At 43.6% G+C, this 17172-nt stretch overlaps 1 protein-coding gene across 5 annotated transcripts in view; it reads right to left on the bottom strand.

The window, feature by feature from the left end:
• The window catches only part of TENM2 (teneurin transmembrane protein 2), a 998704-nt gene that overhangs the window by 166146 nt on the left and 815386 nt on the right, over positions 1 to 17172 (bottom strand). For all 5 annotated transcript variants that reach the window (XM_068536332.1, XM_068536333.1, XM_068536336.1 and 2 more), the window contains one exon: positions 12982 to 13083. In XM_068536332.1, coding sequence (XP_068392433.1) covers positions 12982 to 13083 — 102 coding nt within the window. The remainder of the gene's footprint in view (positions 1 to 12981; positions 13084 to 17172) is intronic.

Below are 17172 nucleotides of genomic sequence, written 5' to 3'. Positions count from 1 at the left end.
TAGAAAGAACTAAATAATGCCATTTGGAGCAACATGGACGGACCTAGAGATTATCATACTAAGCGAAGTCAGACAGAGAACGACAAATACCATATAATATCACTTATATGTGGAATATAAAACATGACACAAATGAACTTATTTACAAATCAGAAACAGACTCACAGACACAGAGAACAGACTTGTGGTTGCCAAGGGGGAGGGGAGTGGAGGAGGGACGAACTGGGAGTTTGGGATGAGCAGATGCAAACTATTATATATAGGATGGATAAACAACAAGGTCCTACTGTACAGCACAGGGAACTATATTCAATATCCTCTGATAAACCATAATGGAAAAGAGTATGAAAAAGGATATATACATGTATAACTGAATCACTTTGCTGTACAGCAGAAATTAACACAACATCATAAATCAACTATACTTCAATAAAATTAAAAAACAAAAAACAAATAATGTGTCTTTTAAAAATGATTTGAAATCTGATTGAAACCCTTCTGGAAAAGAGACTTGAGAATACTTGAACCTAGCACTCTGGGTAAAGTGTCAAAAATTGTACTAACAATTGGTTGCCTCACATCGCAGTTAGTCAATGAAAACTTATGAAGAAGCTAATATGTGCTAGTAGCTGGGTTAGGTGGTAGGGAAAAGGGACAGAGAAACAAAGATGCCTTGAGTCTCCTGAAGCAATTGAGGATATAATATTTGGATCATGGAGGTGAGGCAAACAAAGTTCAGTGTCCTCGAAACCAAAACTGGTGTCCCGTTGTCTTTCGAGACTGTGGACGCAGCTTGGTGCTGAGCAGAAGTCAGGAAAGGCAAGTTTTGCTTCTTGCTCCATCCTTGCAATTGACAATCTATGGGGTTGGCCTGCAAGTTTGTTTGCGTTTTTCCATAACATCTTACAGGGCGGTGTTAGGCACCGTATTTGGCAGACAATAAAGTTTGACCTCTACTGCGCACTATACTCAGAAATAAATCCGATACAGATTAAAGATCCAAATAGAAAAAAAAAAAAAACTACAACAGTATTAGAAAAAATATTGAAGACTAATTTTATTTTCTTGAGAGTGGGATATATAAAAAAGACATAAATTCCAGAAACCAAGAAGATCAGATTTGATCACTTAGAATTTAAATCTTCTGCATGATAAAGAACACCCTAAACAAAACTGAAGGATGAGCAACCCTGGGAAAAAATATTTTCTAACATATTTCACAGAATAAAGTTTGATATATGAAATACACAAAGAGCTCTTACAAATCAATAAAAACAGACAAACGAATGAAAACCTGGGCAAAGGACATAAATATAATTATACACCATCAATAAAAGTATGCAAAGATTCTCAGCTTCATTAGCAATTAAATAAGTATAGATAAAAAATGAGAAATAATCCTTGACTTAGATTAAAATAGATCTATAAGCTTTTATATATAGAATGGATAAACAAGGTCCTACTCTATAGCACAGAGAACTATACTCAATATCCTATGATAAACCATAATGGAAAAGAATATAAAAAAAGAATGTATATATATGTACAACTGAATCACTTTGCTGTACAACGGAAATTAACACAACACTGTAAATCAACTGTACTTCAATTAAAAAATTAAACAAGAAAACAACAAAAAAAAATCCAGAAGACTGATAACCCCCAACACTGCCATGGCTGAGGGGAAACGGGCTCTGTCACAGTGGGTAGGGGCAGAAATCCAAACTAGCTTCTAGGGGGATCACTTGTCCCTATCTGAATAGCTGTCTGACATCCCATGCCCAACGGAGAAGCCTGTTGACGCTGGTGCCTCAGTTTTCCCTCCCTATTAAATGGTCAGGACAAGAAAGGAGTGTTTTTGTAGGAAGAGTGAGGAGGTTGGAAAGCAGAACTAAGGAGCAATGACGAAAGTATAAATGCAAAGATCACCAGGCATCCTGTTCACGATGATCGCCTCTGACCACAACAGCCCCCCACCACCTTCCTGCCTGGACCACTCAGACACTCTAGTTGGTCTCAGTGCGGTGGCGGGTGGGGGGGGGGCAAGATCCAGCAGGCCCCCCGTGAAGAGAGGAAAGCGAAGGATGCTTCTGACAGACGGGGGCAGAGTCTCTGGCTCAGAGAGCCAAAGTTCAGGTGCACCCACTTCCTCATTCCCGTTCTGTCAGATGGCATATTAATAAGCCAGGAAGTGATTCAGGGAAGAATTTCCAGAAGGACGAAAAACTCATCAGGTGTGTCAGATCTCTGACATTCAGGAGCCATGTGGGGAAAGAAGCACGGGCTGACTTAAGCACGAAAGTATGGATGCTTTAATTAATCCGGGGTGAATTTAATTGCTTTAGTTAAGTGGAAATCGGGTTAAAAATGATGCAGAGCATGCTGGGGTGTGTTAAAAACATGACATATGAGTTGGATGAATCGATAAATTAAAAGTGCACAGATGTTTTAATTAAACCCAGGGACGTTAACGAAGATCGCAAGAGACTTTTAAGCCTATGATTAATTCAACTCATTTAAAATACCTGTAGAGATACGGGGATGCCTCCATTTTGAGAGTTATAAAAGTTCTCAATCGATAAGTGCTTAAGCTGTTCTTAAAAAAGTTTAAGTTTTTTTTTGTGTGTGTGTGTGTGTGACTGAACAGCATTAATTATATAATGAATATTTAAAATTTTCAGAGTACACAGTAAGCTTTTTGCAGCTCAAGTCCAGATTGAAGTAGCTTTTCATTCTTTTTATGCTTTAAGCATTGAGACCAGCTTGCAAATTATTGGTGTCTCATTACCCACAAGCGTGGGAGCTTCCCCAAGACATGAAGGTCTGTTTATTCACTGCCGTCTCCCCAGCAGGTAGAACACTACCAGGCAGTGTAGGCTTATGAGTTAGCCCGAATTTCCCTTCGTTTTTACCAGCTGTGTAACTATGGACACTATTTTTCGCCTCAATTTCCTTATCTTTAAAATGCGACAAAAATTCTGCATTAAAAAACCCATGGTGTTTTTAAGAGGATGAAATGAAATAATGCCTGTGAAGTGCCATGTACAATGCCTGGCACATAGTAAGAAATCTATAGATTTGATTTTATTATCATTATTTTTATTAGGAGAAAATTGTTCCAAATCATCCCATCACAAAGAGACAAGAGGGGGGAAACACTCTCTTTCCCAGCACCCATCCCAGCTGACCTCTCTAAAGACTGGTTTATTTCCCAATACGGAAGTTTTTTCTAAAACCGGAGTACTTCCCCACCGCTGTACACATCACACCTACAGCTAGTTTCTCCGGAGTTAGGCACTCTGCTTTCTAAGACTGTTCTGCAACTTATCTAGTAGTTTAAAAAGGAAACAAAAAGTTTTTAGTCTCAGAAGCGATTTGACTTGGGGGAGGGCTGACTGAGGTAGGTCCTGCCAAGTGATTTATGTTTGGTGATGCAACAAGCATGGGAAACAGCGGGAGTGGGCACGTTCTAGAGGCATGGACTCACATGAGGGCACCACATAAAGGGCACTGCAGCTTCCAAACTGGGGAGGCAGGCATCCTCCACACCTGCTTGGCAAGCTGGGGAGAAGTAAGATAAAAGTGGTAGCGCCGCTCCTGTTCAGTTCTCTCTGGGCCATATGAGCAGAGTCCAAGGGCAACGTCATCCAGACTCAGATTTGGATGTGCGCATAAGTCATTTGGGGATGCTGTGAGAGTGAGATTCTGACTCAGAGGGTCTGGCGTGGGGCCTGAGGGTTTGGATATCTAACAAGCTCTCCAGGCTGATGCTAGCACCCCAGACCTACTGAATCAGAAACTTTGGGGGGCAGGTGGGGAGAAGCCAGCAAGCTGTGAGTTAACAGGTGATTCTGATACATAGGGTTCTAAAGCCATAGCTGGGCTAGTACCTTAACTTCTCTGAGCCTCAGTTTCCTTAGCTGTGAAATGGGGATGATAATGATGCATGACGTGAGGATGACACAAGATCACTCTGGTTAAACCCTCTGCACAGTGCCTGGCACGCACTTCGTGCTGAATATGTGCAGAGGTTCTTCGACTGTTTTATCAAAGGTGCCTTCGCCAAGTGTGGAGACTCACTTTCTGCAAAGCACGAACCAAGGGCCCGGCTTCAAGCCCCACCTCCTGGGTTCTTGCTGCCAAGGAATTCCTGCACGTTTTCTCAGGTCAGGGGTGGGACGAAGGAGAGGTGGGATTCAGCCTCGAACTGCAATGGGTGGTGGAATGGCTCCTGTGGGCAGCAGCCATGGCCCCTGGCCTGTCCGCATTACAGGAGATTGCGGGGAGCAGCTGGGGATGGCAGAGGAAGACAGGTGTGAAAGATGGAGGGTCTGAAGGAACATCCTAGGTGGTTCCAGGAAGGACAGGCGGGATCTGATCATCTTTCCCGAGAGAGGTGAGGCCAGCTGTGAAAGGGGAAAGTGGCTTCTTTGCTAAGGATGTTCTGAGGGAAGCATTTCTGGGGCGGTGGGGAGGACCCCTACACCTCTGGTGGGGAGGAAGGGGCTTGTCATCTCTCTCCTGAGCGCAGACGTCCACTCAGGGGAGGGACTGATGGGGAGACGGGAAAGCAGGGGTGAGGGTGAAGCCAGCCAGGAGAGTCAGGCGGCTGCGCTGTCTGTGAGGGCTTTGAGAGTGCGTGGTCACTGCCCCCCCTTTCGGGGATCTTCCTGCCAAGTTAGGAAAACCAAGTTAGGGCCATAAGCCTCAAAGTCAGCCAGACATGGCCTCAAAATCTAGCCTGCAGTGTGACCTTCGGCAAGTAGCTTATTTTCTCTAAGTCTCTGTTTCTCCTGTAAAATAGGGATATTAACAATGATTTCAAAGGCTTGTGAAGATTAATGCTAATATTTATGGAGCATTCAATACACGCCGAGCGCGGTTCTACATGCTTTACACGCATTGACTTTTTAGGCCTCACAGCAATCCATCAGGTGGTATTGCTACTGCCCCCACTTTATGGATGAGACAACGAAGGCCCAGAGGGGTTAAGTAATTTTCTAAAATGGGAACAGTTAACTAGAGGAGCATGAATTCAAACCTAGCCAATTCAAACTCTACAGCTTCCATTCTTAACAGCTTTGTCCTTCTGAGATGATGCAGGTAAGCTGCAGAACAAATGGTATTTCTTTTCTGTAAACTCTTGTTGGTTCCTCCTTTTCTTCATTCCTCCTTTTTCCCTCCCTCACTTGCTCTCTCCCTTCCTTCATTGAAATTTGTGCCTCGATGCTGGCTGATTTATCCCTGTGTGATTAATCCAGCAAATTAGAATCTTGTTTTCTTGCATTCACTTTGTCTTGTACATTTTCCAGCAATGTTTTCATCTGTATGATCCTTGACGCCTAAATTCAAGCCCTTAGACATTTAGAGAGCACTTACTATCTCCTGGGTGCCAAACTAGGTGCAGGGAGATACAAAGAAAACGGCTGGAAGCTTGTGATCCAGTGGGAGAAACCGATGTAACCCCCCAGCTAGAACATGGCACAGGATGAAGGGCCACTGCCAAGGTGTCGCCAAGTCCTGTGTGACTGCAGGGTTCTCTCTGTGGGTGCATCAGGGAGGTGGTGACCTGGGAGCTTGGTCCTCAAGGATCAGCAGCGGTTTGATAGGAAAGTTTGGGAAGGATGAGAACATTCCAGCCAAGAAAATGGCATGAGTAGAGAGGAAGAAGCAGGGCCGTGGTGTCTGTGAGGAACAAGTAGCCGGAATCTATGATGTACGGGACTTAGCGGGAGATGGTGCCAAAGGAGCTCAGATCACGGAAGACCCTGAACCTCATTCTAAGAAATATGTTACTTATTCTCAGCATATGGCCCCTGACCACCAGCATCAGGGCCCTGCTGGAGGATAATTAAAAACGTGCACGTGCCTGAGCTATACACCAGTCCTACTGCTTCAGCACCGGCTGGCACGGGGGAAGAGCCTGGGAATATGCATTTATAACAATCTCCCCAGATAAATGCCTTTAAACCAAAGATTGACAACTACTGTGGGAGGCAACTGGGAGCCACTGAAGGTGTTTGGGGAGAGCAGTGTCATGTTCCTAAGAGCTCTGGGAGAACGCCGCAGGTGGTGAGTAGGAGGAATGCCATCAGGGAGAGCTGGTGGCCAAGTGAACAGGGCAGTGGCTGTGAGGATAGGAGAACAATGTGTTGAAGGTCGGTGAAACAGGAGTTGGCGAATGATACGATGAGGGAGGTGATGGACTGGCCCAGCTTGGGGCTGGGAGGACGGTGGCTCAGAGCCAACAGGTTCCGATGTCAGACAGACTTTGTTTCAAATGCCTGCGTTGCCACTCTCTACCTAGTAAACCCTAGTTCCCTCTCCTTAAGGTTTCTGGGGTTCAAACCCAAATCCTAGTGTGCAACTGCCACACTAACTTGCAAAGCACGTCTTCCTTACACCTCACATCTTCTGAGGTGAATGCATCTCGTGGCTGGTCTAGCGTTAAGAGGCCACGCCAAATTGCTTGGTTTGAATCCTAGCAATACCGCTTAGGAGCTGAGTGATCTTGAGCGCGTTACTTAACCTCTCTGTGTTTCATTTTCCTCCTGTGTAAAAGGGGATAATAGTCATCTATAAAATAGGACAATTAATGATTCAATGAGATAATTATGCAGTTGCTTAGTGCAGTGGTTGGCTCATAGTAAGAACTCAATAAATGTCAGCAATGATGATGACGATGATGATGATTTGACTTTTGTGCTAGAACTTGGCCGAGAAGGACTGAGTAGTGGGTACGTTTGCCAGGTAATGGGAGAAAAATGGCAAGATCCCCATTCTGTTTTCTCAAGGCTCCACAGAAACTGGGTAGGAGCGGAGACCGACCCCCAGAGAGAAGACTTCATGTTCCCGTGGTTGTGGCATTTCTGGGCCTCCCCTGACAGCTGATCAGCAGCGGGCGTTGTCATTTCTAATCGCTATTAAACACGCATTACCGAACAAGGAAGGTTCTGGTGTGTTAAGTTTCTACTGCAGGTCGGGGCCTTAAGCTCAGCACCAAATATGCCATCTGAGAAGCCAGTGTCAAAACAAGATCATCAGAAGCCTTGGATGTCTTCTGAAAGGCAAGACTGCTTTACACGCAACCCAAGGAAGCATTTTAAGTCATTGAGAGACCTTCCAATAGAAGTCAATGAAAGAAAAAGGAATCAGAGTTAAAAAGCATCTAGCCCACAACAAATAGCATAGCAATATAGTAATGAGAAAGTCATGCAAGGGGATTAGTAATAACAGTAAAAACCATAAACTAAACAATAACTGAATCATAAGCACGGTGAGGCACCTGATGGAAAACGGTACAAGTTATTGGGAAAGAAACGCCATCTTTCCTCAAGCTCTGAATCTGAACAGATTGCTTACTGCATTAAACAATTAATGAAATTCTATGCTAGAAGACACTATTCAGTGTTGCTCCTTTACTAGACTCTCCCTCCATGGAATTTTCTTCACATTCCCCGATACTAATTGACTATTTTCATAGATCCACACTTTGTTGCTTCATGAACTTCCTTATCTTCTCCTTAATAACCTCTATAGCATTCAGAGCCCACAACCCCGCAATTTGGACTTACGCTTACATTTCCCACTTACTTATCACGTGCATCCATCAGACCGGAAGCTCTCAGAGGCAGGCCCTGGCGTTCTTGCCCATCATTGTATTTCTGGTGCTTAGTGCAGCACCTGGCTCACAGCAGGCACATGACAAGCATTTGCTGGATGCACGAATAAGCTTGGTCCCCTTGACTGATTTGGAACAAGGTGTTAGAACCCTCATACATTCTTTTGGGGTGAGGGTCAGTTCCACTTTGACATCTGAGCCCCTCGGAGCACCCAGTTTGGTGGGGGCTGAGGAATGAATGCCCTGCAAATTCATGCTGACTGCTTCCTCCATTCACTGCGAGGATGTCTTCGGATGCCTGATGCAGACTGGCAGGTTTATCAGGAGACAAGGAGCTGTCGTCTGCACCGCTCATCCGAGGGCACGGGAGGTGCAGCATGAGGTCAGGAGAGTAAATCCGCATTTCTGTCACTTGGACACACACCCGGCCGCTCGGATGTGATGGGAATCTCGCTTGCTAATGTGGCGAATTCTCCCTCTGGCAGGAGGGCCTGAGCCTGCAGTAGCAGAAACTGGCAGACCCGAGGCATCCTGGGCACAGCTGGCAGTGCAGGAACAAAGGGGAATGCGAGTTTGTGATACGGGTGGACCTGGGCTCGGGCCCTCCTAAGGGCTTTTATCAAGAAAGAAGGGACATGATTGTGGGCCACGGCCGGGAGATGGCATGCACTGTTCAGGGTAGCAGGGGCCTAGGGACCAGCTGTCTCTCCTCTCTGCACTTGCTAGCTCGATTACCTCACCCTGGTTGCTCCAGGTCACTCCCTGCTAACACCTACGAGCTTCCTGGGCTCAAAAGTTGTTTGTGAGTAGCAATGTGTCATAGTCACTGACAGACTGTGCTGGACCAATGGGATACGGCCACCCAAGCATCTCTGCCTTAGGCGTGAGGGGTGAGGAGAAGGCACACACATGCTCACACACACAACCACGTTTGAATCTTTTTCTTGTTAAAGATCAGAAATGCATCTTTGATAGGATTCACTGAGGAGGGCATAGCGTCTTGCGAAAAATGCATAACCTCCATCTAATCACGAGTAAACATCAGACAAACCCATATCCAGGGACAAGCTGAAAAATACCTGACCAGTACTCTTCAAGACGGTCAAGGTCATGAAAGACAAGAAAAGAGTGAGGAGCCCTCGCAGATTGGAGGGGACTAAGGAGACATGACAACTAAACACAGTGCGGGATCTGGACCAGAAAAAAAAAAAAAAGGGCAAAATTAGAAACAAGTCTGTGAATTACTCAATAGCATCGATCAATGTTAATTTCCTGGTTTCACTAACTGAACTTTGATAATTTAAAATGTTGACATTAGGGGAAGCTGAGTGAACTCTGGGAACTCTATGTGCTATTTTTGCAACTTGACTGCAAGACAAAAATGCTTTTAAGATAAAAAGCTTAAAATATTGGGGGGGTGGTGGTTAAAATAGGATTTATCTCACACTGTTGATATGAGAACAGATAAGATAGTATGTAGTATGTACTTACACAATGCCTGGTACATCTTTAATACGTAATAACTATTAGTTGTTATTAAAACTATCCGAAATGGAGGCTTAACCGACCACAAGTAAATCAGGAGCTAATCATTAGGTTTACCCATTTGAAGCTGGTAGAGTTAAATCTGTGTGCCTATTTTTACTGGGTGCTCACTATATCACACAGGTGTAGGTAGTGAATTTTGTTATTTTCAGGAGCCCGTACTTAGGAGATGAGATGCTCAAGGCTTGAATTTCTCTAGGAGCCAGGCTGCCTCACATGTGCTATATATACAGTAGGACCCAATTTGGGGATTCTCGATGTGAAATGAATGTGTGAGAAGCTGACTGAGATTGATTGCTCAGGGCAGTGCAAAGATTCCTTTCTTGAATGCAAATCAAAACTCCAATGAGGTACCACCTCACACCAGTCAGAACGGCCATCATTAAAAAGTCTACAAATAACAAATGCTGGAGAGGGTGTGGAGAAAAGGGAACTCTCCTACACTGTTGGTGGGAATGTAAATGGTGCACCTATGGAGAACGGTATGGAGTTTCCTCAAAAAACTAAAAATAGAGTTGTCATATGAGCTAGCAATCCCTCTCCTGGGCATATATCCAGACAAAACTATAATTCAAAAAGATACATGCACTCTATGTTCATAGTACACTATTTACAATAGCCAAGATATGGAAAAAATCTAAATGTCCATCGACAGATGAATGGATAAAGAAGATGCGGTATATATATACACACAATGGAATATGACTCAGCCATAAAAAAGAATGAAATAATGCCATTTGCAGCAACATGGATGGACCTAGAGATTATCATACTAGGCAAAGTAAGTCAGAAAGAGAATGACAAATACCATAGGATATCACTTATATGAATCTAAAATATGACACAAATGAACCTATCTACAAAACAGAGACAGACTCACAGACATAGAGATCAGACTTGTGGTTGCCAAGGCAGAGGGGGAGGTGGGGAAGGGATGGATTAGGAGTTTGGTATTAGTAGATGCAAACTAGTATATATAGGATGGATAAACAACAAGGTCCTACTGTATAGCACAGGGAACTATATTCAATATCCTCTGATAAACCATAATGGAAAAGAATACAAAAAAAATATATATATATAAAACTGAATCACTTTGCTGTACACCAGAAACTAACACAACATTGTAAATCAATTATACTTCAATAAAATTAAAAATAAAGGGAAATATTCCTTTCTCAGTAGATTTAAAGGCGGCACCAACATTTCCTATTTATTGCAATGGATTCCAATTTTCCCTTTTTTAACTTTTCATTTTGACCTGAGTCCTTTTAAAATAAATTCATCTATGTAAACCTAATGGGTAGACTCAAAGAAATATGTGAAGGAAATAAAAATTCTGATGGCCCATGAATTTGGCAAAAAACATAAAGGTGGTACATGAAAGAGCAAAGTGTGGGAAACAAGGGTTTAGAGTGTCTCCAAAGACCGTCATTGTTAATGAAGTAGCTTAAATTTCAAAAATACTGAGGAAGAACATCTTTAGGGCAAAGCGGTAGAAGCTTACTCCTGACATTCCGAAGCCAACTTTGCCAAGAATAAATGGGGAAACGAGGAGAAAGCAATTTTAGCCTCTAAACGCTTCAATTTTGTCCACTGTAGGCATCAACAGCTGAATTAAACAACAGCTGAATTAAAATATACAAGTTCAGAGGCTGATTTCAGGAACAGCTTCTGAGTATGCAGGAGGAACTACTCCTAACAGCCACTCGATATTTGTTTCGTGAGGATCAATTATATACCATGGCTAATGCACGCTCGGAGCGTGCGCCCGGCCACAGTACAGGTGGTGAATGCAAAACGCACACCGAGAGGCCTTTTAAGCAGCTAAATGCACACCCCATTACAGATCCATAATGCAGAATGGACGCTCATCTGCAAATGGATCGAGAGTGAAGAGTTCTTAAATGGCTGGGGTACTTAGGGCTGAAAGGCTGATCCCCTGGATGTGCAGTCAGAGCACACACCGTTTTTAGGATTAATAATACATTGATGTGTGTCAGTGTTAATATACATTTACAGCTCACAGGCCCTGCAGCTGAGGGTTCAGCCCATTTGCAGCCACAGAAAAAAGGACTATTCTGTCCTTCCTCTCATTAAAGCCTTCACTCCTAGGAAATTAGATTACGCAAGGAAAGCCATTCGAATGCTACTGAGGTTTTCCCTCCTTTAAAGCCTTCGCTCTGAAAAGTACATGGCACCGTGCGGCAGGGTGTCATCTACCTGCCTCATCAGAGCCCTTCAGAACCGGAGCAAAGGGCTGGCTGCGAGAAGCACCAGGCTCCAGTGTCTGCTTAGGCACGTGTCCACATGCCCCCGGGGCAGAGCGTGCCAAGGTGAAAAGCAGCCAAGAGAACGGTCCGGTGGCTTCGTGCTCTCTTTTCCTTTTGTATCTGACAGGTTTACCAAACCTGTATGAACGTATCCATAGGTGGTGTCATCTAGGAATGAGTCTCACACACGTGCAACCAAATTCAGAACTTCAGGCACTTAAAAGAGGCCTATTCACTGATCAGTCAGCATTCAGAAGGATGGGGATTGCAAATCTTTGAAATACTGTGAATATCTGAAACACGATTTTCCCAAGCCATTGTGATTTAGCTTTTCCAGAGCGGCTTGATTAATGACTGCCTCTCTCTCAGAACGTCAAGGTAGGATGGTTTTTTTAATGAAGAGCACATAAAAGGATGAAAATATTATATGAATGTATAAGTAAATATACTATGACATATGTAAATAAAAGATGGTGAAACTAAACCCTCCGAGGGCTCACAATGTGTTCTGCTAAGAGCTTAGGGTGTGTTCTTGCATTCCATCCTCACAATGAATTTAGGAAGGATTTCCCCGCTTTCCCAGAGGAGGAAACGGAGATTCAGAAATGTTAGATCTCTGTGCTCAAGATCACAGAGATCCTGAATGGCTGAGCTTGGGATTGGAACCCAGGAACGCCTGACTCCTGAGCAAGGGCCTGGAACCTCTCCATCACTGTTTTTCAGACTCACTGGCGGGTGGGGAATCAGTGTAGTCAGTGTATTTCATTTTTAAAAAGTGAAACAGGACAGAATAGAAAAGAAACATGAAGTGTTGTTTGTGAAAGTCTCATTTTAATTTTACGGTTGTATTTATCTAGAATGTACACTTGTGTGTGTGTGTGTGTGTGTGCACATACCATGTCTAAAAAGTGTGAGAACCTCTGCTCTCCACTGCACTCGCCTGTGATCGCACTGCTTGAAGGTCAAGCTCAAGGTCTCTTGCTACCTAGGTATGCAGCCCTAAGTCCTCTGTTCTTGTGAGAGTCATTTTCTTTCTTATAATACTTTCCCCCCAAGAATCCCAGGGCCCCCGTCATTCTGTGCCAAGCAGTGTAGATAAATTAATAATACAATTTAAAACCAATTCCACCAAGCTAAATAGCACTTCCTAGATTAAGAGCATAGCTGGCCAGAATGAATGAAATTTACTAACCCTGAGATGCTTAATCTTCCATTACATGGATGTTAATGATTATAAGAAAGGAGTGATGGTAATTCACTTCTGCTTTTACAGGAAATCTAACCATCTCATTTTTAGCAAATCTTTCTTCTCAGCACACCTCAATGCCAAGGATACCTGCCCTGCTCTTACAGGTATATTGGCCAGTTGTCATACATTGAAGTCTACTCTTTGCCAAAGCGTTAGGACGTGTAGCATGCACGGGTTTAAAAGATATCCCAGTGGAATTTTCTGGGGAGGCTACTTTAGTGCCCCTTCTCCCACCCCTTTTGAGAAGCCTATTTTCTATTTTCCAGTCATAGCAGGGAAGTGGTGGTAAATACCTTTAGCACAGTCTACTCCTAGAAATCCTGGAAAGCAGTGACACAGCCCGGATACACATTCGCCATTCCCATGGCAGTTACGTGGACAGTCCTGCACTGAATCTGAAAAAGAGAGAAATTGAACAATTACTTTTTTCTCTGCCTGCTGGTGAAGCAATTTAATAGTCAGCCATCCACTGTTTTTCAGGAGCAGTGGTAGTAACCTCAGATGCCTACACAGGACCGGTAGGGAGAAGTGAGTGAAGGAGGAGAACAGGGATGGGTGGGGACTAGGGCAACTTGAACAATGCATGGATGTAACCACTGCTCTCCATGTGATTAGCCCAGGCAGGAATATGGGGCTAACACTGCTGCAATTTTTGCTTTTTCAAGAGAAACTACTTATCTGGATTTAAAAACTACAATTTTCCAAGGTTGAATGCTGGCAAGTTTTTAAACACTGTAAGCCCCACCCTGCCCCAATATCATCCTGTCAATCTGAGATTTGGTCTGAGATGTGGGATATCAGCTTTTAGCCTTAGGGATAGAGAGTGATTCTCCAAATGACAGTGGTGGCTCCTGATCTCAGATTTATAGAGCAAAAAAATCCCCTGCGTTAAAGAAAAAGAAGTCTAAATACATAAGACTGATCAATTTTGGCATGATTTGGGGATTCATTAAGTAGTAGGTTTGGGGTGGTACAAAAGGCCTTTTATGCCTAGCTTTTTGCAGATCTTATTTTTCAAGAAAATCAATTAGTTCACCCTTGTTCTAACCTGTATAGCCGTCTTATTTTATGATTTACCTTGCTATGTGTACTCTCAAGTAATGCCTTCAAAGGGATCATTTTGGAACTTTTTCATGTTGATTTGGGTCTGCACAGAAGTACTCATACTCTTTTAAAATTATGATTATTATTAACCTAATTTTGCCTTACATTCAGATAAACACATTTAGACTTTCAGGTTCTAAATTACTAAGATGATCAAAAGCCACTATGCCCCAAAGATGACATGACACAGTCCTTGGGGAGTTGGGGACATTGGCTTGGTGATATGCAGGAAAGACTAGGAAGTCTAATTGTCCCTAATGGAGTCACCTGTGAATAGTAAGGGAGGTTTTCCTTTAAACCGAATTTCCCATTTATTCCCACTCTGGACTGAAAAACCAAACCACACCGTAGTGCTTTCTTTCTACAGTGCTTCACTTCTCAGCTCTCTTCTTCCAGAATCCGGGTGTGGTTGGTTTCTGGCACTAGGAGAACTCAATCAGTGTACCTGCTTTTTCAAAATCAGTATCAAGCCAATTTACTTTCTTCTTCTTTTTTTTTTTTCTTTGGCTTCGCTGCATGGCTTGAGGATCTTAGTTCCCTGACCAGGGACTGAACCCGAGCCCTCAGCAGTGAAAACACAGAGTCCTAACCACTGGACCGCCAGGGAATTCCCAAGCCAATGTCCTTAGTGTCTAACAATTATCACTGCAGGCTCAACTCCTTGAGGTTGGCAGAATAAAGGTGGGCTGAGAAGCATCCAAGTGGCTATTGATTTGTTTCATCTATTCATCCTCCCTTCCCTCTTTCATTCAAAAAGCATTAGGTTGAATCATACGAAGTAGCTGCTTTTGCAGGTCAAAAGTCAGCAATTTCACATGATGTCAGGAGACAATTTGCCATGGGTGTCTTGTGCTCCTGAATGTCTTATGAGCAGAGGCACTGACTCCTTAGCTCTGGACTATCTTTTTTTAAAGGCTGTCTGTATAGTGAACAGCCTTGGGAGATAGAGACAGTGTCTGCCTCCAGAGCAAAGGGCAAGTTTACTTAGTATCCAGTATAAATAAAGATAATGTCTCCCTCTGGAGAAAAGAATGAGTAGGCTCACGGCCCATTTGGACACCCAAGGATAGTAAATTCAGAGTTTCTCTCCTGTCATGTAACCCACTGCCTGTGTAGGTAACACCTGGCTCTGTTTGTGTTGCCCTGTGGCAACTGGGGCTTGGAACTGGCACATGTGCTGATACTGTGGATATTACATTGTTCTGAGGAATACAGTCTTTTGTCTCTGACCCAGGAGCACCTCCTCTTCTGATAACATCTATGAGACTGTGGCCGGCTCCTGTGTCAGCTGACAATGAGGGTGAGATCTCAGACCTGCCACAGTCCTTGACATAGGGTTTACTTTATTAACTGAGCAACTGTTATATGCAAGCCACCCTACAAGGCACTGGTGAATACAATGGTGACTAAGACAGACACGGTCCCTGCCCTCACAGAACTTCCACTGTCATAGAGAACACAGGCCAAAAAAATTAGCAAATCAAATAAAAATTGTGATATGTGCTTTGAAGAGAATAGGATACTGCGATAGGGACTAAGAGGAGGAAGCTACTGAGAAAGGACAGTCAGGGAGGGCGTCTCTATTCTATGCATGGGACATATAAGGGTGAGCTGGAACAGCCAAGTGAAAAGCGAGGTGAAGAGTATTCCAGGCAGGGGAATTCCCTGGCGGTCCAGTGGTTAGGACTCCGTACTTCCACTGCAGTAGGCCGAGGTTTCATCCCTGGTCGGGGAACTAAGATCCTGCAAGCCTCGCAGCGTGGCCAAAAAAAAAAAAAAAAAAAAAAGCAAGCAAGAAAGAGTATCCCAGGAGTATCCCAGGCAGAAGGAAGAGCTGATGCAAAGGCCCTGAGGCGGAAAACAGCAGAACTGAATCCCACGTGGCTGGAGGGTAGCTACAAAGGAAGAGAGTGACCTAAGATGAGTCTGGAGAAACCCAGATCATCTGGGGCCCTGGAGACCGTGTGGATGAGTTAAATTTTATTCTGGGACCAATGGGAGCAAATGAAAAATTTTAAACATAAACACGACATTATCCAGCTTGCATGTTCAGAAGCCACTCGGACAGCAAAGTAGAGCTAGATTCTCACTGAGCATCTGGGTCTGGGGATGGTTTGGTGGAGATTGACATGGCCGAGGTCAAAGCTCCCTGTTCTTCAACCTAACATCCTCAGAGATAGAGCAGCGAAGAGAGGAAGCTCTTTGCTACCACAGTCCCAGGGAAAAGGACTAAGGTCTTTGCATAGGCTCTGTGCTGGGCTGGAAGGCCTCCTTGCCCTGTAGCTGAGGTATTTATCCTTAAGTCTCAGTTTAGAAAACATTTAGCTTCTAGGCCTCTTCCTTCCCTACTGCCCTCAACCTGGGTTTTGTACCCTTTCCTCTATCTTCCCCTAATTCCTATAATTGTCTTTTTACCTATCTGTCTTCTCTCATCAAGCTCCATGAGGAAGAGACCAGATCTGAACTGATCACCCGGGTATTCTCAATGCTTGGCACACAGTAGGTCCTTGGTAAATAATCATTGAAGTGTGTATGTATGTGTGTACGTGCACGCATCTCAGAGGGTGGGAGAATCCAAAATAAGCAAAAACTGCAGTGAAGAGTATGTTTCATTCAATTTCCCCAGGTCTTTTTTTAAAATTAATTTTTATTGGAGTATAGTTGCTTTAGAATGTTGTGTTAGTTTCTGCTGTATGGCAAAGTGAATCAGCTATACATATGCATATATCCCCTCTTTTTCGGATTTCCTTCCCATTTAGGTCACCACAGAGCACTGAGTAGAGTTCCCTGTGCTATACAGTAGGTTCTCATTAGTTATCTATCTTATGTATAGTAGTGTATATATGTCAATCCCAATCTCCCAATTCATCCCACCTCCCCGCCACCTTGGTATCCATACGTTTGTTCTCTACGTCTTTGTCTCTATTTCTGCTTTGCAAATAAGCTCTACTGCCTCATTTTTCTAGATTTCAAATATAAGTGATATTATACGATGTTTGTTTTTCTCTTTCTGACTTACTTCACTCTATATGACAGTCTCTAGGTCTATCCACGTCTCTGCAAATGGCACAATTTCATTCCTTTTTATGGCTGAGTAACATTCCATTGTATATATGTACCACATCTCTATCCATTCATCTGTCAATGGACACTTAGGTTGCTTCTGTGTCCTGGCTACTGCAAATAGTGCTGCAATGAACATTGGGGTGCATGTGTCTTTTTGAATTATGGTTTCCTCAGGGTATATGCCCAGTAGTGGGATTGCTGGGTCATATGGTAGCTCTGTTTTTAGTTTTTTAAGGAACCTCCATACTGTTCTCCCTAGTGGCTGTATCAATTTACATTCCCACCATGCCACCCCCCCACCCAAGTCTTGTCTC

Source organism: Eschrichtius robustus, chromosome 2 (assembly GCF_028021215.1).
Source record: "Eschrichtius robustus isolate mEscRob2 chromosome 2, mEscRob2.pri, whole genome shotgun sequence".
Lineage (NCBI taxonomy): Eukaryota > Metazoa > Chordata > Mammalia > Artiodactyla > Eschrichtiidae > Eschrichtius > Eschrichtius robustus.
The sequence above is the reverse complement of the archived record's forward strand: the minus strand, read 5'-3'. Positions and strand labels throughout refer to the sequence as shown.